The sequence below is a fragment of the Mesoplodon densirostris genome, chromosome 4, assembly GCF_025265405.1.
Source record: "Mesoplodon densirostris isolate mMesDen1 chromosome 4, mMesDen1 primary haplotype, whole genome shotgun sequence".
Classification (NCBI taxonomy): Eukaryota; Metazoa; Chordata; class Mammalia; order Artiodactyla; family Ziphiidae; genus Mesoplodon; species Mesoplodon densirostris.
In genome coordinates this window covers 159309821-159333569 of record NC_082664.1, presented here as the reverse complement: position 1 = coordinate 159333569, position 23749 = coordinate 159309821, and the positions used below count along the sequence as shown (strand labels likewise).

The window sequence follows — 23749 nt, the reverse complement described above, 5'->3', positions numbered from 1 at the left end:
GAAAAACCTAACTGGGCCCCCAGGTAAACAGTCCTCACCTGAGTGTCCACACAAGCCCATCTCCCAGACTGTGGTCACCCAGCCTGGCCCCACTGTGTCCAGCGTCTGTGACACTGACGCCCACCGGACACCTCCGGGCCTTCCTCGTGGAAGGATTGGATGAGCTTCCCGTTCACCTCCCTCACCCACAACCCAGATGGGCACACAGACGACTGAACTAAAAATCCTATGGAGAGCAGAGGTCGCGGCCGAGACACGTACATAGGTGATGGGCAGCTTCCGCATGGTGAGCACGGTGTCCATGGGGATGGCGTTGCTGCACTGCCCCACGCAGCAGCGGACCACGCCTGTCTTCAAAACATTACTTGTCAGCTCTGCCTGCAAGAAGTACTCCTGGGAAGGAAAGAGTGAGGACGAGAGTCACCTTAATGCCTCTGCCACTTCCTACTTGGACACCCCAACGGCTGAGGGCTGTCAACACTCTGTAGACCTTGCACAAGTCCTGGAATGAGAAGAGCACTGACCCCTGCATCTTCCCTCCGTTTCTCTACCTTCTTCCTGCCTATAGCACCGTCTCCAAGAGAACACTCACAGCTGGACCCAGTCTAGCTGGATTCTTGCTAAAACGGCCAGTTTAAAAAAGAAAGGTTGAATGGACAAATGTGAAACTTTTGTCTATAATGATAGTTCAGGACTATTTCTGGATTTTACCTTAGGCTGACCTGTCCCTGAATCATTAAGGATGACTTGTATATTCTCTTTACAGCCCAGATGGCTTAAAAGACCTGCCCACATCAGTCCTGCCCATTACCATCTCGCAAGCCTTTGGCTGTCCTAGGGGGCAAACACTCAACCTCTCTAAGCCCCAGTTTCTCCATCTGTAAAATGCACAGAAGCCAGCACCCACTTCACCCGGCTGTTGTGAGGAAGACACACAACACCGGGAGCTAAGTGCTCAGCGGCTGCACACGATGGGCACCCAGATCAAACGCCAGATGGGAAATGCAGTGAGAGCAGGGACCGGGGTCTGGTCTGCTGCTGCCCTACAGGAGGCTAACAAGCTTCTGGCAATACCAGTAAGACTGCAAATACTTGCTGACAAAATAATTATGATTTCATGTTGTTTTGGATTACAACTGGCTATTTATCCAATTTTTGCAAAATCCGTGTCCAAGGTTCTGATTTATGTGGTTTTTCTCTCTTTCAGGATCTGGCTACCTGCTTTAGGAAAGAACAGAAAATAAATAAACACTAGTGTTCCCAATCTAACTGTGGGAAATCCTTTCTAAAATAAAATTAGAGATTTTCTTGGAGTCCCCTTTGCCCATCTATCATCACATTCCCTCCCTAGGGGAAAGCAGCCTCATGAATCTGGCATGCATCCTTTCCAATCCATTCTAAACTGGCTTTACACTTAACATATATTTCTAAGAACATAAGGTGTCATCTTATAGGTATTTATTTACATAAGTGTTATACTGTTGGTTTGCTTCTCATCTAGTACATTTCTTTTAAGTGCTATACAGGATTCAATCATCTCACTCTCCCACATTTTATTAAGACAGTCCCTTTGTGTGGAGACTGATGTTACCAAATTATTTCCAACAATGCAGCAATGAACATCCTTGTACATGACTTCCCGCCCACACATGCAAGAGGTCCTCTAGGGCTTTCTACCTTTTCTGACCCCAATCCACGCCAAGAAACCCACTCAGCATTACAATTCTACATACACACATATGCATGTATGAAAGACTGAAACCAGTTTCACAAAATAGTATGTAACCTCACATGCTGTGGACTGATTCCTCCTTTAGACTTTACTCCACTTCCCTTTTTTTTTTTTTAAAGATCATCATAACCCACTAACTAGGTTCCTAAATCGTTAATAAACTGCAATGTACAGTTGGAAAAACACTGCTGCAGAGCAGCGGTTTTCAAACATTTTGGTCTCGGGACTCCTTTACACTAATAAACATTAAAGGCTCCAAAGAAGCATTGCTTCCATTAGTTATAGCTACTAATGTTTACCTGATTAGAAATTGAAACTTTTGTTTTTTGGTTGTGCCGGGTCTTAGTTGCAGCTCATGGGCTCCTTAGTTGACACATGCGAACTCTTAGTTGCGGCACGCGTGTGAGATCTAGTTCCCTGACCAGGGATCGAACCCAGGCCCCCTGCATTGGGAGCCTGGAGTCTTAACCACTGCACCACCAGGGAAGTCCCAAACGTTTTTAAATGTTTATTAATTCATTTAAAACATAATAAACCTATCATATGTTAACCTGTATATTTTTATGAAAAACAACTGTATTAAAAAAAAAAAACCTTAACAAGGGACTTCCCCAGCAGTCCAGTGGTTAACACTCTGCCTTCCAATGCAGGGGGCGCAGGTTCAATCCCTGGTTGGGGAACTAAGATCCCACATGCCGTGCAGTGTGGCCAAAAAAGAAAAAAGAAAAAAAACAAAGGGTACCATGAAAACAAACCAGCTCAATCAACGTAAATAAACAGACTGGACAGCTAATATGTCAATTAGGCGTTGTGTTCTACTGCCTGTAAGACTTAAATAATGGCTCAAATAATTGCAGGGTTTTTATTAAAAAAAAAAAAAAACTTTAATGAGAAGAGTAGCATTGCTATACACTTTTGCAAATCTCTTTCATGTCTGGCTTAAAAGAAGGCAACCGGGCTCCCATCTCTGCCTCTGGGTTCAATCTGTGGTGACGACATGCCATGTGGCCTCTGGAAAACTCCACTGTACACTTGTGAGAGCACTGAGGGAAAAGGGCAAGTAACTACCCAGTATTATGAGAAGAGCACGGAGTACATGTACAGTGTGTATTGTGAAAGGTTCCCAGAAGGTTCCCCTGACCACACTTTGAGAACCAGTGCCCACCCCCCACCATCCTGGCCAGAATCTGAAAGGACAGACTTCTTCATTCTCACCCATCAGACAATTTTAGGTTGCATTTCCCTGACCATCAAGGAGGTTGCATAAATATATATTTTTTAACAGATTCCCCGACCCTTGGGGCTTCCTTTGCCCATTTACCCACTAGGCTACCTGTATCTCAGGAATGTGCGGTTCTTTATGACTGTGTGGGTCCTCTTTTCCACAATCACATAAGCTCAAGGAGGGCAGAGTTATGCTTGGCTCATGCCCAGGACCTCAGCACTGTGCCCAGTACAGTGCTGAGTACAGCTGCGCTCAGTAAGCACATGCAGGACAGATGGGGGAAGTGTTCCCTCCACTACATGACGGGTCTTTTAACTTCATGCAAAGCCGCGGCCGGCACGGTGAAGGGCACAGGCCCTGCAGACTCACCTCAGTTCACAGCCCAGTCTACCCCCTTTGGGGTAGTGCACCTTTGGGCAGGTGACTCTACTTGGTGCCTCAGTTTTCTTATCAGTAAAACTGGCAAAACAACAACTGCATCACAAAAGATGTTTTTTTAAAGGGTTAACTATATGTTAGCTATTATTACTTTATCACACTGAAGCTTTACATCTCGATGCAGTCAGATTTACCTGTTTTATGATTTACTGTTGTATGTCCTGCTTATTATTAATCTCCTCCTAAATGCCAGGCCTCCCTTGGCCCCTGCCCCTGGAGGTCAAAGTCTCAAAGACAAGTAGCCGTCTTTGAGGACCCCGACACTTCTCCCAATCGACTGTAATGCAGTTATCTCATCAGCTCATCACAACCCTTCTCCAACCGCCTCCTCTGAGGTGCGGTGATCACCGTTTTGCCAGTATTACAGACTAGGAAACAGAGGTACAGAGCGATGAGTAACTTGCCAAGGTCTCAGAGCGCCCACGTGGAGGACCCTGTCTGACCCGGATCTGTAGAATCACCCCCGCAAAGCCTCACAACAGGAGGGGATGCTGCTGTCCCTCATCCCACAAACGTGCACTGAGTGCTGACTCTATGCAGGCCCTGTTCTAAGGAGAGGCCCGTGAGCCTGGAGCTCAGAATCCAAGATGCTGAGGCTGAGAAGCGTCTCTGAGCAACCAGCATAACTCCACGTCATTTAATAATTCAATAATGTAATGATCCCCTCGCTTCCTCAAAACTTAAAGAAACAAAAGGTGTTTACCTAGATTTTCTAAGGGGGTCAGAGAAAAAGGAGTCTGCCTGCCCTACTCTTGGTTACAGGGGAGACCAGGATGGCTCGTCACCTTACAGGTGATAAGGTAGCAGGAAACAAGGGCTCCCTTTTGTTCTAAATCCTCACCAGGCACGACTTGCTTTCACCTTCTCCAGTGACTACCCTCCTCTCCCCCTCCAGAGCCTCCAAGATCCACCATGAGCTGAGGGTAGACTTAGCCACTTCTGAAACAGGATGTCCCCAAATTGATTCATATTGCAGCTGCGATAAAGAAAAAGCAGAAGTCCTCATGCAAGGTCCTTCACACTTAGAAACATCTAGTCATGCAAATGGGCAATATTTCCGAGGCTTCCTCAGAGGCCCCCTGTGGGCCAACAGATGTTTCCCAGCCCAGCCTCAGTAAGAGGGAAGTATTTCTATAGAGTCTGTGTTCTTTTTTCCATGGAGAAAATTCATTTTCCCCATAAAATATATGCAGTGACCAACTGATAAGCTTCCAGTTAGTTTTAAAAAGCCTATTAGACTCTAATACATAACTTGTGGGACTCTAAGGTATAAAATCCATGTGATGAATTTAGCAATACCTAGAAAAATGACATATCCATTTACCCTTGACCCAGAAATTTAGACTATAGAAATGTATCCCCAAGAAGCACTGACAAAGACAGAACGTGACTTGTGCATAAGATTATGCATTGTGGCATTAGTTTTAAAACCAGAAGACTGGAAAGAACCCAATACCCATCAGTGAGGAGCTACATAAATCATGATAAATGGACACAGTGAATACTACTCAGCTGTAGAAAGAGCTTTAGAAACTGATAAAGAGCCAGCATCAAACAATCTAGAAACAATAAATGCTGGAGAGGGTGTGGAGAAAAGGGAAGCCTGCTGCACTGCTGGGGGGAGTGTGAATTGATACAGCCACTACGGAGAACAGTATGGAGGTTCCTTAAAAAACTAAAAACAGAACTACCATAGGACCCAGCAATCCTAGTACTGGGTATATAACCCTGAGAAAACCATAATTCAAAAAGATAACATGTACTACAATGTTCACTGCAGCACTATTTACAATAGCCAGGACATGGAAACAACCTAAATGTCCATCGACAGACGAATGGATAAAGAAGATGTGGCACGTATATACAATGGAATATTACTCAGCCATAAAAAAGGAACGAAAATGGGTTATTTGTAGTGGGGTGGATGGACCCAGAGTCTGTCATACAGAGTGAAGTAAGTCAGAAAGAGAAAGATAAATACCATATGCTAACACATATATATGGAATCTAGAAAAATGGTACTGATTAACCTAGTGGTAGGGCAGGAATAAAGATGCAGACGTTGAGAACAGATTGAGGACACAGCGGGGAAGGGGAGGCTGGGACACAGTGAGCGAGTAGCACTGACATACATACACGACCAAATGTAAAATCGATGGCTGGTGCAAAGCTGCTGCACAGCTCATGGAGATCAGCTCAGTGCTTTGGGATGACCTAGAGGGGTGGGATAGGGAGGGTGGGAGGGAGACGCAAGAGGGAGGGGATATGGGGATATGTGTGTGCATATAGCTGATTCACTTTGTTATACAGCAGAAACTAACACACCATTGTGAATCAATTATACTCCAGTAAAGATGTATTAAAAAAAAAAGGAACTGATAAAGAGTGATTTCCATGTCTATTTCTCGGTGACAAAGTGAGGTACAGAATATTACAGAATGCTACTTTCTGTGAAAAAGGAGAATAGAAGAATACATATATACATATTTGTCAATATTTGCAAAAAGAAATACTGAAGGATAAATCAAAAACTAATTTTTAAAAACTAGCTATCGGGACTTCCCTGGTTGGCACAGTGGTTAAGAATCTGCCTGCCAATGCAGGGGACACAGCTTCGATCCCTGGTCTGGAAAGATCCCACATGCCGCAGGGCAACGAAGCCCGTGTGCCACAACTACTGAGCCTGCGCCCTAGGGCCCGCGTGCCGCAACTACTGAAGCCCACGTGCTCTAGGGCCCACATGCCACCACTACTGAGTCCGCATGCTGCAACCACTGAAGCCTGCGTGCCTAGAGCCCTTGCTCCACAACAAGAGAAGCCACCACGATGAGAAGCCTGCGCACCACAACGAATAGCAGCCCCCGCTCGCCACAACTAGAGAAAGCCCGTGCACAGCAATGAAGACCCAACGCAGCCAAAAATTAAAAAATAAATAAAAACTAGCTATCAACAATGGAGGGAGAGAAAGTCTGCAGGAGACAGGGAGGGAATGAGACTTCTCGGGGATACACCTGTTACAAAGTTTTCACTTTGAAAATGTAAGTTTTATACATTCAAAAAAGATAATCAAACAGGAAAGCAATTCTTTTAAGAAGTGTAGACAAAGAAACATACCTGCCTGCAATTAAGCTGGTGATCAAACCACACAAAGAGGAAAAGACTCATCTCAGGCACCTTCAGAACATGCTGTTCTGACTGCACATCCTCAGTGGAATGTGGGGAAACAGAGCTGGTAGGAAATCTTAAATTCCATACAGTATTCTGCCAACAGTAATACTGGTATTACTTTAAAACTTTTATACACAGAATAGTGTAAATAAGTAATTAATAAATACTGTTCGGAACCAAGATTTTCAGTGTAAGAGAAAAGATTCAAGCGTTTAAAAGAAGTAAACATCCTTAAAGGTTAAATCTGATTGGGCTGGAGAACCACAAGTGATGAGGTTTTTAAATGTAATTGGCCACCGGCTCCGACAGTGCGGACACAGAGCAGCCTCACGAAATGGGAGCAGAAGGACAGCAGGTGAAGAAAAGGTTTTCACTGTCCGTGGTGCACACTCGGCAAAAAACTCTGAAGAAAAGGGAGAAAGTGCTCGTGGTCACAGCTGGGGTGCTGGCTACTCCCGGGAGTGGGGGTGGGGTGGGGGTGCTGGCTGTGAGGCCACCAGGAAGGCAGTGGGGACAGCTGGCAGACCCTCTCTCCTGACCTGGGTGGACGCCCACCTCACCCCTGGTTGCACCCGCCCATGTGTTTTATACATTTGTGTCACGTTTAACAACAAGAAGTTTAAATTAAAAATTGCGATTGGAATTATCAGTATGATAATAATCAGAACTGTTGATTTTTCTTTTCAAAAATACGGATTTTCTAGCTCGGTCTACTAAAAAGGTGAACAGTCTGAGCATCACTAAGAGGGAGAGGATCTGAAATCGCTGCCTCCTGATGGGATGCAACACAAATCAAAGCCCCCTGCCCACCCCCCAATGGAGGATTCTGGCCAGAACAGTTAGACCCAAATCCAGTCATGTCCCTGCAGTGACTTCCAGTGATGGGGAGCCCAGGGCGGGGGACAGCAGAACAAACCCAGAATGGGAGATGTTCTGGGGGACAACAAACTCGGTTTCCACAAAAAGACAGGAGCGTCAGAAAGGACGCAGGAGGTCCTAGGCTGCTCTAAATTAAAAAGCTTAAAAGACCTTATAACCAAACATGCGTTTGGGTCCTAATTTGAACAAATCAACTGTAAAAAGACATTTCTGAGATAATCATAAAAGTATGACTGCAGAATGGGTAGTAGAGCCCATAAGGAACCACCATAAATTTTATAAGATATAAAATGAGACCGTGGTTACTAGAGAAAGGTCCATGGTGTTTTAGAGACGTGGACTCCAAATATACACAAGGGTGATTTGTACACGGAAATTCGATATACCATTTTCTCAACTTTAAAACGTCTCAAAATTTTCCTTATGTAGCCCATGTTGTGAAATATCACTGCTCTACAAGACCTCCATTAAAAGTCATGGATGTGGGCTTCCCTGGTGGCGCGGTGGTTGAGAGTTCGCCTGCCGATGCAGGGGACACGGGTTCGTGCCCCGGTCCGGGAAGATCCCATATGCCGCAGAGCGGCTGGGCCGGTGAGCCATGGCTGCTGAGCCTGCGCGTCCGGAGCCTGTGTTCCGCAGTGGGAGGGGCCGTGACAGTGGGAGGCCCTCATACCGCAAACAAAAAAAGTCACGGATGTGACAATCTGCTTTTGTTACAAATCTAACCACTACCATAACACAGGTTCTACAAGAAAACCATACTACAGGTTCTAAAAAAAAATTACTTATGATCAAAGTTTATGCAAAAACTCACACAGTAGGTACAGATTATTTGTACATAAAAATTACTCTCCTACTTCACTCCCTAGGTACTGGTTTTAGAGGTTAAAAAAAGCCATGCTTATCTCTACACTAGGAGTCAGCAAACTGCAACCAGGGGCCAAATCCAGACCAGTGTCTGCTGCTGTCAACAAAGTTTTATTGGGACGTGGCCCACCGTTTGTGAACAGATGGCCCACGGCTCTCTTTGCTGTGGTGGCAGAGTTGAGAAGATGCAGCAGAAACCACAGGCCTGCAAAGCCTCAGATATTTACCATCTGGCCCTTGACAGAAAGAGATGGCAGCACTCTGCTCTAAGTCCTCTCTGGAAACCCCACTGGGTGACCCAGGTGCCACCAAGGGTGCAGCCAAAGAAAAAGGCTTACAGTTCTAAGCGCTGACACATTAGCTGTTACACACAGCGAGGCCCAGGCGAAGCAAAGCTGCTGGGGAAGCATGCAGCTGACTTCAAATTCCAGAAATATTCTTATGGCCAAACAGGCCTGTCTTAGAGAGGCACGGAAGACAAATGCCAGAGAGGGTTCAGAGAAAAGTGCGATAAAAATGCAAGGTCATCAGTCTCACGCAAGAAGCTTTTGCTGCCACGACAGGTCATACAGAGTATTCATCTGCAATTTCTCCCTTTTAAGCGCTGACACACTCTTCCTCAAGAATGTGAAGAGAAATGCTATTTGCTAACTTGTTTACCATCTACCTCTCGTCCTAGAACTCAGGCTCTGTGAGGGGAGGAATTTCTCCTGCCCACTATCACACCCCCAGGGCCTAGACATGCACTTGGAACACATCAGACACTCAACAGATATTCAATTATGAGCATCAGGGTTCTGTGTTACCAACTCTGAGACTGTGAACGCCACTTACTAGAAAAGACCACTGCCCCCCATCTCCTCCAGCCCAGGCCCCAAGCCGTGAGCAGCAAAGCTGAGATTCCGCGGCTCCCTGTGTTCTCACCTCTGAGAGAACACGCACTGAGGCACTTGGACTAAATCCTCCTACTGTACGAAACCTCACACGTTTGGGAGACGGCTAAGGAAAAAAGAGTATTTATAGGGACTTCCCTGGCAATCCGGTGGTTAAGACTTCCAATGCAGGGTTCAATCCCTGGTCAGGGAACTAAGATCCTGCAAGCCATGCAGCACAGCCAAAAGAAGAAAAAAAAAAAAAAAGAATATTTACAGTCTCTTTTACGTGTACGTTTCAGGCTTAAGAATCTTTGGTTCAGGGAAAGAAAGACGAAGTAGTAACCATTAGCTCAAATTTCTGTTCTAGTTTCAACCCAACAGGGTTGAAAAAACTGAACAGCTTATCCTCCAGACCTCGAAAGGCAGAAAAGACGTGGAAATGAGGGGGTGGGGGAGGGGGCTGGTCTGTGAGGGGTAAAGAGGGAGGGCTGACACTTTCCTGCTTCTCACCAGTGACAAGGACAGGTGCCTGAACACGCGCTCTCCCTGGCAGGACACATTCTGTCCAAGTCTGGAGTCCACCAGTCCAAAAGAGACCAGGGAGCAGGAGGAGGGCTTGCAGACCCAGAGGACATTCCTGCTGTTCTTCCCGAAGAGTGCTGAGTGTTAACCGAGCAGGGAGAACTCACCAAAGACGTGAGCGCAGTTAGTGTTTTAAAAAGAACTTCTAAAACTGACTCAGGAAAGAACGTAGAAAAGAACACAGGTTTTCGTTTCTGTGGTTAGCAAGGACCCTCCCCCACTGGCAATCGGCCTCCAAGCACCCAAGAAAGAGAAGCCCCTCTCTTCTGATGCAGACCCCCAACCAAAAGCCTCGAAGGCCCCGGGCTGGCTGATCTCTTATTCAAACCCGGTAAAATCCGGACGTTGTTAAATTAACTCGTGCTGTCCTCTTACCCCAGCCAAAGTCAAGATGTTCTCCAGTGACTTGGTCATGATGAGACGCTTCCTGGCGCGAGTTACTGCTACATACAGTAAATTCCACTCGTCCTCAGAAAACGATTCTGAAGAAAGCAAAGGGAAAAAAAATATCAACACAGAAGACTGCTTACAGAAATTTATATTCTTATCTAAAAGTTTACTATTCGGGTCTTCCCCAGTGGTGCAGTGGTTAAGAATCTGCCTGCCAATGCAGGGGACACGGGTCCGATCCCTAGTCCCGGAAGATCCCACATGCCGTGGAGCAACTAAGCCCATGCGCCACACCTACTGAGCCTGAGCTCAAGAGCCCGCAAGCCACAATTACTGAACCCATGCGCCACAACTACTCAAGTCTGTGCATCCTAGAGCCTGCGCCTCAACTACTGAAGCCCGCGTGCTCTAGGGCCCACATGCCGCAACTACTGAGCCCACGTGCTGCAACTACTGAAGCCCACGTGCCCTAGAGCCTGTGCCGCAACTACTGAGCCCACGTGCTGCAACTACTGAAGCCTGTGCGCCTAGAGCCCGTGCTCTGCAAGAAGAGAAGCCACTGCAATGAGAAGCCCGTGCACCACAACAAAGAGCAGCCCCTGCTCACCGCAACTAGAGAAAGCCCTCGTACAGCAATAAAGACCCAACACAGCCAAAAGAAGTTTACTACTCCCCATCGCCCCAAAAATCCCTCAGGATTTGCTGGCTTTATAAGCAAAATTTTCCTACAAACACCAACTCTGAAAACAAACAAAACTCTAACAGACTAGGGGGCACAGAATACCCAAATTTTGACTCCATGACTAACAGAGAGCTTCTGTTTGTCTGTTTGTGGGAAAACTTCAAATGGTTTTATTATAAGACAAAACCAAAACAGCACTGATGCTTAGATGCTTAGAGTTTAACAGGTAGCCTTGAGTATAAACTGATACAAAAGCAGACAAATGATAGAGTGCTTACACTAATCCCTTGTATGATTTTCGGGCCTCTTTAATAAAAAGGAGAATTAATTAAAGAAAAAACACCTTGGTGAGCAGGTAAACTGTTTTAGAGCTTCTGTCTGATGGGGAAAATCCCACAGCTGAAGAACTGGTGCAGGTTAAACAGGACGCAGTAAACACAGCTGCCCTCCGAGCAGCCCTGAGAGAGGTGGACCCTGGAGGCTCAGTTTTTCTAAACACACAGTCTAAGAACAACAAATTAAGGAGCAGGAGGATTTTCTTGTTCTAGAAGGATCCTTCCAAGGAGCCACACCATGCAAGAAAAAGCAAGGCAGCCCTGCAGTGAGGCGCCAGCGGTCTCCTTACCAACTCTGAAGTGGGGCAGCTGAGCGAGGTTGTGCCTGGCACAAGGCACTTTCACGAAATCATCCAGGACATGCACAGTGTCAAACTCCAGGCCTTTGGCCTTGTGCACAGTGCCCAAGATGTACTCTGGAACAGAAACACAGCGGACGGGCAGATGAGGGGGTGACGGGGAAAGAAAAGAAAGAGGAGAAAAGCTTACACTTCCCACCACTCCCAAAACGCTAATTACATTTTCTTGCCTGGGTGCGGCTCTGCAGAAAAAGGGGGAAAGGAAACCTCAGTCAGAAAAAAAAAGGGAGAGACAAAAAGAAGACGAGGGGAAAGTAGAAATTCATTGCAGGTACTGCGAACACGGCCGAGTCCCAGTCCACAGCTCACGGCGGCTGCCCACCGCCTGCTTCCTACGCACAAGGGGACAGAGGCCCAGAGGCCCAGAAGAGGCTGGGGGTTTGCCGAGGGACAGCCGGTAGCAGAGATGGGACTCGGGAGCCCCTTCTACGGGTTGGAAGTAGAACAGAAATAAAGGGGCCACAGGAGAACAGCAGCCTTGTTCCGCTGACACAGCCACCCCTGGTCACCCATGATGTCCACGCTGGCAAGAGGCACCGGAGGCCGGCTGCCCCCGCCCCCAGGGGGAAGTGAAGAGCCCGTGTCCCTCACCTGCAAAGTCCAAGTCCTCTATGTGGCATCTCTCTATCCTTTCCACCAGCTCTGGAATCCGGATGTTGTACTTCTCCACGACTGCAATCTTGGCTTCCAGCTCCTTGTCCTCGGCCGCAGTCACATACCGCTTGAAGCCGCTGAAGCCCTCTTTGTACACCCACCTTCTGATGAACCTGTCTTTAATGACGAGGTTTCCTAGAGGGAACACGCGTAGGGGTCAAAGTGACACAGGCTGCACCGACGTGCACTCCTAACTGACCACATGATAAACGAATGGTCTCAGAGCTGGAGACCCCAGGTCCAGGCTCGACGGCATCACTAACCTGCCGCGGGCGCCTGGGCAAGTCAGCACAGTGACCTGTGCCATAGCCCCTCCAGCTCCAAACTCAGGGTCAAGAGCCCTGCCTTTGACATCCTTGTCTGCTTCTCAGGGATTCGAAATTGCGCAGTAATGAAAAAACGAAAGCGCTACAGAAATGTTAGAAAGGATCACATGGGGCCCATGCAGAAGTCTCGGTGTGCGAGGTCGCCCGGGCAGACAGAAAGATGGTGGGGAAGACGGCCTAGGGGCCAGCGTGACTCCTGAGAAAAGGGTCTGGAAAGAGCCATCGATGCCTCTGAAAACAGGAGGTCTCCGGCATCCCACTGCTAATGAGAAGAAGCCACACCGGCTCCTCCAGAGCAAATGGGAACTGACTCAGAACCTGCCCGCCTGCCTCCACCCCGCCACTATGTGCCTGCGTCCACCCCACACAGCAAGGAGGACACTCACGTCTCTTCCGTTCTTCCTCCGGCTGAAGAAGCGTCCAAATATCAATGATTCTGTCCAATCCAAATGATTTAATCCCCTGAAAAAGTTGTTCGGTGGGATTTTTTGGTGTTTTGTTGTTTTTAATTTTTTGTCTTATTTTTGTTACTGTTGTTAACAGGACAAAGTAAAGCAAACGTAGAGGTGGGATTTTGAAATGAGACACTTTTTTTTTTGGAAACAGATCTCAAATTGCACCCAAAGCATAAAGACAGCGAGTGGGAACCTTCATCACGCACAAAAGCAGAGGCTACAACGCGGCCTGCAAACTCAGGATGACCCAGTGCTAAGCTCTGGTTGCTCCCTCAGACTTCTCCTACGTTTAAAAAAAAGGCAAGGGCTTCCCTGGTGGTGCAGTGGTTGAGAGTCCGCCTGCTGATGCAGGGGACACGGGTTTGTGCCGCGGTCCGGAAAGATCCCACATGCCGCGGAGAGGCTGGGCCCGTGAGCCATGGCCGCTGACCCTGCGTGTCCGGAGCCTGTGCCCCGCAACAGGAGAGGCCACAGCAGTGAGAGGCCCGCGTACCGCACACACACAAAAAAAAAAAAATTAAAAAAAGGCAAGAACTAGCTGCATGTTGCTCTCATGTCAAAGAAGGCAATTTAAATCATCTACCTTCCAGGAATATAAAACAGCTGCAGCAAAGAAGACAGATGAGACCTGAATACCAAGTGTGGAGCACAAACACTCGCTGCTGTTTCTTCTGAAGAAAGAACTAGACTGTCTACAGGTACTGGATCTGTTAAAAGGTCAGCTCCTGGAGGAGAGGGCCTGACCCTCCCAGTTCAGCCCACCTCTACTGGGAGGCGTGTACTGAGTGCTGACTGGAGCCCAGGACAAAGGCTCCACACTCCAAGGGTTTAGATCATTTGGGGAAGGGACACATAAAACATTAACATCAAACTGAGACCAAAGTAAGACAGTACAGATTATAACGTAACCAGAAGTGATCAAGCAGGATGACACATGTGGGAGTGAGAGAGGGGAGAGAACAAGTTCACATCCTGTCCGGCATGGAAGATGCTCCAACAGTACCATTTCCTTACAATAACAAAGATGGTTAAACTATGCTACATCCACTGAGAAAGTATTGTAAAGTCACTCAAATAGCAGCATGGGAGAAAATAGGCTCGTGGGTGGAGTAAAAAAACACATACTCTTTTATGTATACTCTAAATGCAATTGTGTAAAAATACACAACCGTAAGGCCAAAGACATAAATAATTAGCAAAAATGAGAATTTTTACATAAAACACTGAGATTAAGGGTGATTTTTTTACTTTTAATTTCCAAAACTTCTGTAACTTGGTTACATCATCTTTATAAATTAAAAAAAGGAGCATCAGAAATTTTTTGATTTTGATTCACTTACTGTATGTACTGAGGGCCTACACATAGTAGGCCCTGGAAAATATTTTTTTCATAGATGAATGGGTGAATGTCTCTCAGACATAAAACTCTGCTTCCAAGAGTTAAAAACACCGTACACATGTCACTCAACCCTCCTAGCTTCCCTGTGCAACAGGCAGTGGTGCCGCTGTGCCAGAGACAGAGGGGCTGCCACAAGCCACACACAGTTAGTGAAGAAGCAGAGCTAGAACCAGTGTACACTCTGCATCCGGTGCCCCGGGCACCTCCCAGCTGTGCCCTCACCTCGCTTGTCTTACACGATTGATCATCACACCCCAGGACACTCACAGGCAGCCGGCAGCCCCGCGTGCACACAGGTGAGAAGGGCAATCTTTTTTTTTTTTTTTTTTTAAATAACGGAGGAAAAGGTCCACAGTCCTTGCTGGGCCAGACTTTACAGGACTCACTGGACCAGAATGGCCAGGGGGAAGGACTTCACAGCGCAGGCTCGGGAAACAGTCACAAACCCAAATGCCTGTGTGCAGAGTAAGCCTGGATATGTGGGCCATTTTCATCGGCTCTGTGTGTCGGCAATGTTTCCGGGCGAGAGCAGAGAACAGAAACGCACTCCTACCCCTATCAGGTGGATCCGGGCAGGTACTTCTCCTTCCGTCACCCGGACGGCCTCATCAAACACGTTGGCGTTGGTCCGGGACAGCAGGGCCACCTGCCCCTTCGTGTCACCTCGAATGCCACCTTTTGGGAGAGAGCACAAACTCTAGGGCAAATCCAGATAAAGAGGGAAGGTAATCTGTGTAACAAATACAAGTAACTGAAAGCCTTACTCTGATGGTTGCCTCCAACCAAAGTCTTTTTTCTTACTCGCTTGCAGACATCCAAGATCGTAGCTCCCACATAGGCAATTTCCACACCAAACCTAAAACTCTGTGGGAGAACAACACAACGGAAGGAGTTAACACCCCCTGAAGAACGTGAGCGCATTGCTACCACCGCCAAGGCCTGGCCTCACCAAACCCCACTGAGCATCTCTGACTCACCCGACCTGGAATGGGTACTTGGAAATTCCCTACTCTAAACCGACTTACACAGAACAGGAGCTTGGCAAGCAAAGAATCACCATTCTAAGTTTTCAGAATAGCATTTTCTATCTTGAAACCTGAGAGTTACCTGCTTTTCTTTATCTCTTGCCCCCAAATCCAAACCTTGACAATCTTCCACCATGTTTTCTACAGTCGTTTTCTTACCACTGCTCCCAACGCAGCTCAGAGACCCCTACCTCATGCCTCCCCGACTTGGCCTCTTTCCCTCTGCCAGTTGAATCTTTCCCTCACATGTTCATCAAGCCTGTGCCTCGCCACAAAAAGGAAGAGCACTCCACGAAGAAAAGGTGACGTGTGGACTTTCAGGGCTCCCGCAGCCTGGACAGCCTTAGCCCCTTCGTTCCCCGAGACCAGCAGCAAACTTTTCTTTTAAGCAAATCTACCATTCTTTCCAAATGCCTCTAACAAAGAAGCGTATATTATACAGAAAATTAAGGGAGGAAGGGGGCCTCCCCCTGCCCCGAGGCTCCCTCAACATCGATTCAAACCCTACATAACTGGCCACGGGACTAATCACCATTTCCTGAGCGTTCCCTGCCCTCCCCCTACCGTGCTGCATGGCAGTAACTTCTTACCCTTCAAAACGAGGCCCAACACACTAATCCCTTGACCACTGTAACTGGAAAGACACCATTCTTGCCCAAACTCGTGGTATTTATTGCCTTTTTCCATTCACTTATAACTTAAGGTAATGAAGTATTATGTAATTTGGTGAATATCAATAACACAGCCTAAGGAAAGCAAGACTTTCAACAAACAGTACTTTGTTGCTATAGAACTATTCTAAGTGAGCCATAACTCAAATTATAAAGATCCACGAGTCCATACTGACACAAATAAATAAATGAATAAATAAATGGAAGAGAAGACACAAAATCTCCTTTGCAGAAGAATTCTAAATAATCTATGTAGACACTCCAACTCTTGTTCCCGAGTGAGCGCTGAGGGCAGTGACTTCCTTCCAAGGCACACAGTGTGGAGGGGTGGCGGGGGGAGTCACTTCACGGTGAAGGGACCTGCCAAGCACCACTTCAGCCAGGGGACCAAGACAACATCATCAGTTATAAATCATGTTGACGGGGGACTTCCCTGGTGGCGCAGTGGGTAAGACTACGCGCTCCCAATGCAGGGGGCCCAGGTTCGATCCCTGGTTGGGGAACTAGATCCCATATGCATGCCCCAACTGAGAGTTCACATGCCACAACTAAGGAGCCCACCTGCCGCAACTAAGACCCAGTGCAACCAAATAAATAAATAAATATTTTAAATAAATAAATAAATAAACAAACCACGTTGACAGTATGGGCCCCCAATACCTTGTAAAGAAAATAGCAATTTTTCTTCCAAGGCCTTCCTCCCCAAACATCAGTGCAACCACCAGACAAACACCAACAGAGGGGTATCCGACAGAACACCTAACCAGTCCTCTTCAAGGTCCAAAAACAAGACAAGTATGAGAAACCACAGAGCACAGCCAACAGGAGCCTAAGAAGACTTGACAACTGAATGCAGATAGGGTCACCTGAATAAGATCCTGGAATAGAAAAAGGACATTTGGTAAAAAACCAAGGAAATCTGAATAAACTATGGACGTTAGTTTATAATAATGTATCCACGGTAGTTCATTAACTGTAGCAAATGTACCACACGAATGTAAGACGTGAATAATAAAGGAAACTGAATGTAGGATGTGTAAGAACTTTCTATACTATCTTCTCAACTCTTCTATAAATCTGAAACCAAAAAATGTCTATTAAAAAAAATTCCTCTGGGTTGACGCCACCCTAAGTCACTACAGCAAACAAGGGGAACTCCAGGAAATAAGGTCACTGAGTGGGCTACAGGGCCTCCTAGAAAAGAACAGAACACAGTTCAGATGATGCTGGCACTTTTGCTGGCAGTCTCACATCCTCTTACTAGAAGTGAGTTTCTTAAAAGCAGTGGTTTTCACACCTTTTAGTCTCAGGACTCCTCATACTTTAAAAACTTAGTGAGCACCCAAAGACGCTTATCATTTACGTGAGTTGTACCTACCTACAATTACCACATTAGCAACTTTAGTGCATTTCAATATAACAATAACCCCATTACATGATAACATACAGAACATATTTTTAAAACGGTATTTTCCGGGGCTTCCCTGGTGGCGCAGTGGTTGAGAGTCCGCCTGCCGATGCAGGGGACAGGGGTTCGTGCCCCGGTCCGGGAAGACCCCACATGCCGCAGAGCAGCTGGGCCCATGAGCCATGGCCGCTGAGCCTGCGCGTCCAGAGCCTGTGCTCCACAACGGGAGAGGCCGCAACAGTGGGAGGCCCGCGTATCACAAAAAAAAAAAAAAAAAAAAGAATCCACCTGTCAATGCAGGGGACACGGGTTCGAGCCCTGGTCCGGGATGATCCACATGCCACGGAGCAACTAAGCCCATGCACCACAACTACTGAGCTTGCACTCCAGAGCCTGCGAGCCACAACTGCTGAGCTCACGGCAGTGCCCTAGAGCCCACACGCCGCAACTACTGAGCCCTCATGCTGCAACTACTGAAGCCCGCATGCCTAGAGCCCGTGCTCCTCAACGAGAAGCCACCTCAATGAGAAGCCAGCACACTGCAACAAAGAGTAGCCCCCACTCAACGCAACTAGAGAAAGCCCGCGCGCAGCAACAAGACCTGCCCGACGCAGCCAAAAAATTAAAAAAAATTTTTTTAATGTTATTTTCCAAAACAGAAGTTAGAGAGAACAGTGGCACTGTTTTTACATTTTTGCAAATGTTTTTACTGCCCAGCTTAAGAGAAGAGAGCCGAATCTCAGAGCTCTGTCTGCATCCAGCCTGGTGTGACAGCCTCACAAAGATGAGTGCTGAAAAGGGGAGGAACATGTAACAGCTTTTCCAGACAATCAAGGCCCCAGGAGTTGCCATGCTCATGCTGGAAACAAGGTTTCCAAAATCTGGATTTCACTTGAAAGCAAGAATTTTATCTTCGGCAATACACACGTCAGCTGTTTTCCTTGAAGTCACAGCTCATAGCATGCATTTTTGAGAAAATGCCAAATCCCCAAGTCTGAATAACCAGAGTTGGTCCATCAGCTGCTCGTTCAAGCACAAACGAAAGAAGCAGCGGTGGAGCTCACAACACAATCACAGAAGTGCTCCTGGTCAGACAGCAGCACACTGCGGGGGCAGAAGGACTTCCTCCGACTTCCCATTTCATCACACGGACTGTGAGAGAGACGGACTCAGGGGTCTACAGTAATGAAATTGATCATTTTTCCTGTGCCATCAAGGACGTTCTTAGTAGGGACTTCCCTGGTGGTCCAGTGGGTAAGACTCTGCATCCCCAATGCAGGGGGCCCAGGTTCGATCCCTGGTCAGGGAACTAGATCCCATATGCATGCCACAACTAAGAGTTTGCATGCTGCAACCAGAAGATCCTGTGTGCCGCAATGAATAAATAAATAAAAATAAATATTTTTAAAAAACAGTATTCTTAAAAAAAAGATGTTCTTAGTGAACTGCCTGCTTTCTTTTTTGACTCAGTGCCTTGCAGTGAAGAATGAGGCAACTGCTAGGATCGGCTGGTGCCGAAGCCGAGATTCTCAGCCACAGTCTCACCACTGACTTTGCATCATCAGTGCAAATGTCAACAGAGTGCAAGAGGCAGGTAACTATTATGAAAACAGTTTTGAGTTTGCAGACCCCCTGAGAACCACGGAGAGCCACTGCTTAGAGGCACGGATTTGCTACACACAGTGAGCCTCATGAAAAGCCTCACACGGGGCCTGGCACGTAGTCAACACTGGAGAACCAGGGCGGGGAGCCAAAGGGCTTGCGTGTATATACGCGTCTGGGGACTGGGAAGCAAAGACAGCGCTTACCTGTGTGAGATAGAAGACGTGCGTGTGAGGGACTGTGAACAGAGCGTTGACTGCACCTCGGAAGGTATAGATCTGTTGGTGTGGGTCCCCCACGAAGATTTTCCCACATGGCTGAGACAGAACTATGTTCATGATCGCTGCGACCAAGAAGATGGAAAGTAAGGGCTCTGAAGCGACACCAACCCACGGAGCAAAAAGAAACCAAACTTAAGACAGAAAAGGATGAAAATGCTTGCACACTGGACAACAGAGTTATCTTTCCCTCCAGCACAGGTGCACTCAGTCCAAAGAAATGATTTTATAACAAACAAAAGAAACAGCTTCTAACCCTACGAATGCAGATTATTTTTACTCCTGAATAAATTACTGAGTATAAGAAACCACACAGGCAAATATAAAATGAGGCAAGTTATCTTCTCTGATATTATAATTTAAGGCCCCAAAATGACCTACCAAGTCACACTATTTTCTATCAGCCACTGGAAAAATACACAACACAAATTGTTCAATCTAAATTGACTACCTTTTCCCCCTCCACATGAGTCTCAAGCCAATCATCCGGTGACCTAGGCTCAGGCAATATTTTAAGAATAACGCAAGCAAAACATTTAGAGAAAATTAAGTCTCCTTTGGGTAAGGGGTGGGGGTGGAGAGACAAGTGCTGAAATCCACAGTCAGACAGCAAAGCGTTTCTGAACGACTAAGCGTCACGCGCTCCTCCTCATGACAGACAAGAATCATCGACTTATGCACACACGTGTCCTCGTACACATTCACAACACTGTTGCTATGTGTCTGGGACTACTGGTGTCCTGAATGGTTTATCACCTGGGGTACAGTCCTGGGCCTCGTCCACAAAGATGGCGTCAAAAGAGGCCAGCAGAGGCTTGCTGAGCTGCCAGAGTTTCAAGTAGCCTACAAGAAGGGGCAGAAGAGTCAGAACTCGGAATGAGGCGGGTCCACGGTGGGGCTCAGGACTGGGCACGTGCCTACCGTCGTGTGTCATATGGTAAGCCTCCTCCTTGCACTCGCCCAGCTTCCGCATGTTGTCCCAAAGTCGGCTCGCTTCGAGGACACCGTTCTAGAAAGCAAGTGACACGGTGATGTGAAGGTCATGACCCTGAAATCAGGAGTTCATGTCCACGGGCAGGGGTCAAAGCAAAGGCCCAAGCTCACGGTGAACGGCAGGCCCCCCCTGACCTCCCCGGCTCCACGAGGGCCTCGTGTCAACGTCAGGCGCCCAGATGGGCAAAAGCCAGGCGCTGGACCACACTCAGAGGTAGAGCATCGCTCAGGAGGCACAGCATCTGATGAACCAAGAAAGGCTGGATGACTCCTCTAGATTTATGACCGACAGTTAATTCCTAAAAAGTGTGGTCAATGACTGAAAAGACTTGATAAAAATTAGAAAAGAGAATCACATCTTTAGACCCTGGACCAGCAGACCCCACGACGAGCTCTTATAAACCCTGGGCAGGAGCCCCATCTGTGAAATGGAGGACCAGGCTGAGGACTGAGCAAGATGAGCGCTCTTCACAGAAAACCCTGTACACTTCGCAGCCAGCACGACCGGCCTAGGGCCTCCCCTCCACCTCCTGCCAGCAGCTCTGAAGACATCAAAGACCAGCACAAGCTGGCACCGTGTCGAGCCCTTGTTCCTCCCGAGCCCTAACTCCAAAGGGACTGAGACACTCACCAGCTTCTCACTCTGCTCGACCATGACTCTCTGTCCCTGGCTGTTCTTACACCAGATGGGCACGTGGTCGATCGTCAGCTCGTCGTCAGCCGAGGCAAAGAAGTTTTCCAGAGTCTTACATACTAGCTTGGCCCTTATGAAGCCACCCTTCCCTTCGGCGAGGACAGAGTTGACCATGAAGGGGGTTAACTTGAAGAGATTCAACTTCTTCTTCAACTGGTACCTGCAACGCACGTCCCAAAGGCACAGGGTTGGCTTTTGTGGCAACTCGCGATTTAGTGTCTCCCCCAGGCCTGCCCCCTTCTCTCCGATGACACCACCAGGTCACTGGAAGTGGCACATACAGGTGACAAAAATAAGCCAGAGGAGCTGAGTGAGGTCCTCGTAGGATTGGAAAGGGCTCCATTATGCTTTCCAGAATTCACATCTAATAACCCAGGAGACGAAGTGGCTCACAGCACATACCACTGTTCCAAGGTGTGGACCAGACTCCAGGAGGCCCCGGGGGGGGAACCTCGAAGTTCCCTGAAGCTTTCTCGTCCAAGGGGACACGGCTCAGAAGCCCTGGGTGCCTGGAACAAGTGCCCCTCAGTCCCGACTTCTCCCCTCCAGCTTCTGAGGAAAGCCTGAATGGGTCAACCAGACGGGTGATGCCCTGAACTTTAGGCAAGTCACTCTGACCTTCTGTGCCTCAGTTCCAGAGACATGAGAATGCCTGCCTCAGTGAGAGAGTGTTAAGCTTCCCTCAGTAGCAATATATCTCTATGGGGTGAAGTAAAAATTACTCAATCTATGGCCATATTCCCTGCCTGTAAGTGAAGATAAAGCACTAAGTTTTCTCCGAGTCCCTGTGGCGTTCTGATTGCAACGTGAGAGCAGTAACTGGATGTAATGGCAACAGTGGCCCCACAATGCTCACTTGCGCCCGATGTGTCCGTAGGCCATGGAGTGGAAGGTCTTGCAGATGACATTGCTGGGGAAGACGAGCTCGGCCTGCTTGGCAATGCTCTTGTTGAAGGTCACGTACAGAAACCTGCTCTCAGACCACTTCTCAGCATACTTGACCAGGGTGGAGGTCTTCCCAGTGCCTGAGGAAGCCAAGAGCAAGGGAGGTGACCCTCTGACCAGGAATAACGGTTCCCACAGACGCTATAATCGGGTCCCACCCATGCCTATCTCCCCGCTTGTCTGGGACCACACAGTGGCAAGTTCTCCAGTACTGATGAACACTAACAACGGTGCTGTGAAGGGAGCAGCAGACTCAAGACAGAGCCACCTGGGTTGGGGTTGCAGACCCTGCAGCTCTAGAGGGGCCACTTCAGTCTGCTCCTCAGCCTGTGTGGGTAACACTGACCTCTTAGGGTGTACAGGATAATTACCCAGGTACCCAGCAGAGGAACTCATAAACGGTAGCTATGCTAGCCTAGGCACCATTCATGCTTCGACAGCAAGAGCATGAAAATGAGATTCAAGGATCCTTCCAGCCCGTTCTGAACTATCCTATCTGCCCCTCCTCCCCACCTTTCATTCAGTTACTCAGTTAGTCAACTGTCACCCACCGAACAAGTATTTCCTGAGCACCTACTGCACATCCAGCCCTACACTAGGCACTGGGAGCATGTCACAAACACAAAGCAAGGTTCCTGCATTACAATCTAGTTGGGAATAAAACACCAACACAGTTGGAAAAATTGGAACAACAAAAAAAAAGAGAATAATGATAACACAGCAGAGTGAAAAAGAATATGGATCTGGAAACAAAAAAGAAAATCTCGCCTATAAAAGAAGAAAAATAGCACCTCCTTTCCTACCTACCAGGGCTGTTTGAAGATCAACAGATCAATGACATAGTGTGGAGGTGTTTACAGAAAGTGTGTGCTGGCTATTCTTCCCATGTAATCAGACACCAAACAGTTAATACAGATTAGTCACAGTGAGAGTTCAGAATCACAGAGGTCTCAAAGGGCTGAGGAAGCCTCCACCGAGAAGACACAGAAGTGACGGGGGTCAACATCGGATGGCAGAGAGATAGAGGAAGTAGGGGGCGGGGAGGGGAAAAGGCACGTTTCTGGAGAGAAATAGATCCAGCTTTGAATTCTCCCTCCACCACGTATTTGCTCATTTAATCTGGACCACATCATTTTAATTTCCCTGAGCTTTAAAACCTCATACATAAAATGAACCAGAAATTCCCTGGCCATCCACACTTCCACCGCAGGGGGCATGGGTTCAATCCCTGGGGAATTAGGATCCTGCATTGCCATGCAGTGCAGCCAAAAAATAAATAAATAAACCAACCTCACAGAATGTTAGGATTAGCATAGGGCAGACATTTAATAAAGTGGCTGTTGTTTTTAGTAGGATATTTAGGCAGAAAAGAGGTGGGAAGGCATTCCAGGTAGAGGAAATAGCATGAGCAAAGGTTCAAAGAGCAACCAAGTACTCTAAGAGCCAGGAAGCACAATTAGCTGACTGAGGAATGTATGTTAGAACCAAAAGGTAGGAGGCCCTTCTAGACTTCACCCTACAGAAATCAAGGAGCTCCTGACACTGTCTGAACAGGGGATTCACATGACCTACCGCCCCATAAGCAATCAGTGTCTGAGCAGATATGATGATACATAATAGGCTGGATCAATCCCAGTAGCATCTACCCCACAAACAAACTCCTATGGACCATTTGTTCACCAGGAAGTCCAGTGTGGATGCCCCGCCGGAGTGGTAAGAAAAAGCAATTATTCCTTGGCAACTGCTTTTTAGATGATTTAACTGCAG

The 23749-nt window shown here is 47.5% G+C and overlaps 1 protein-coding gene across 2 annotated transcripts in view; it reads right to left on the bottom strand.

Annotated features, from left to right (window-relative positions):
* The window catches only part of FBH1 (F-box DNA helicase 1), a 46707-nt gene that overhangs the window by 1894 nt on the left and 21064 nt on the right, over positions 1-23749 (bottom strand). For both annotated transcript variants that reach the window (XM_060097577.1, XM_060097576.1), the window contains exons 9-20: positions 21894-22062; positions 20975-21197; positions 20272-20359; positions 20107-20193; positions 19279-19415; positions 15131-15230; positions 14920-15041; positions 12899-12974; positions 12124-12321; positions 11464-11589; positions 10142-10248; positions 262-393 (exon numbers count right to left, since the gene is read on the bottom strand). In XM_060097577.1, coding sequence (XP_059953560.1) covers positions 262-393; positions 10142-10248; positions 11464-11589; positions 12124-12321; positions 12899-12974; positions 14920-15041; positions 15131-15230; positions 19279-19415; positions 20107-20193; positions 20272-20359; positions 20975-21197; positions 21894-22062 — 1565 coding nt within the window. The remainder of the gene's footprint in view (positions 1-261; positions 394-10141; positions 10249-11463; positions 11590-12123; positions 12322-12898; positions 12975-14919; positions 15042-15130; positions 15231-19278; positions 19416-20106; positions 20194-20271; positions 20360-20974; positions 21198-21893; positions 22063-23749) is intronic.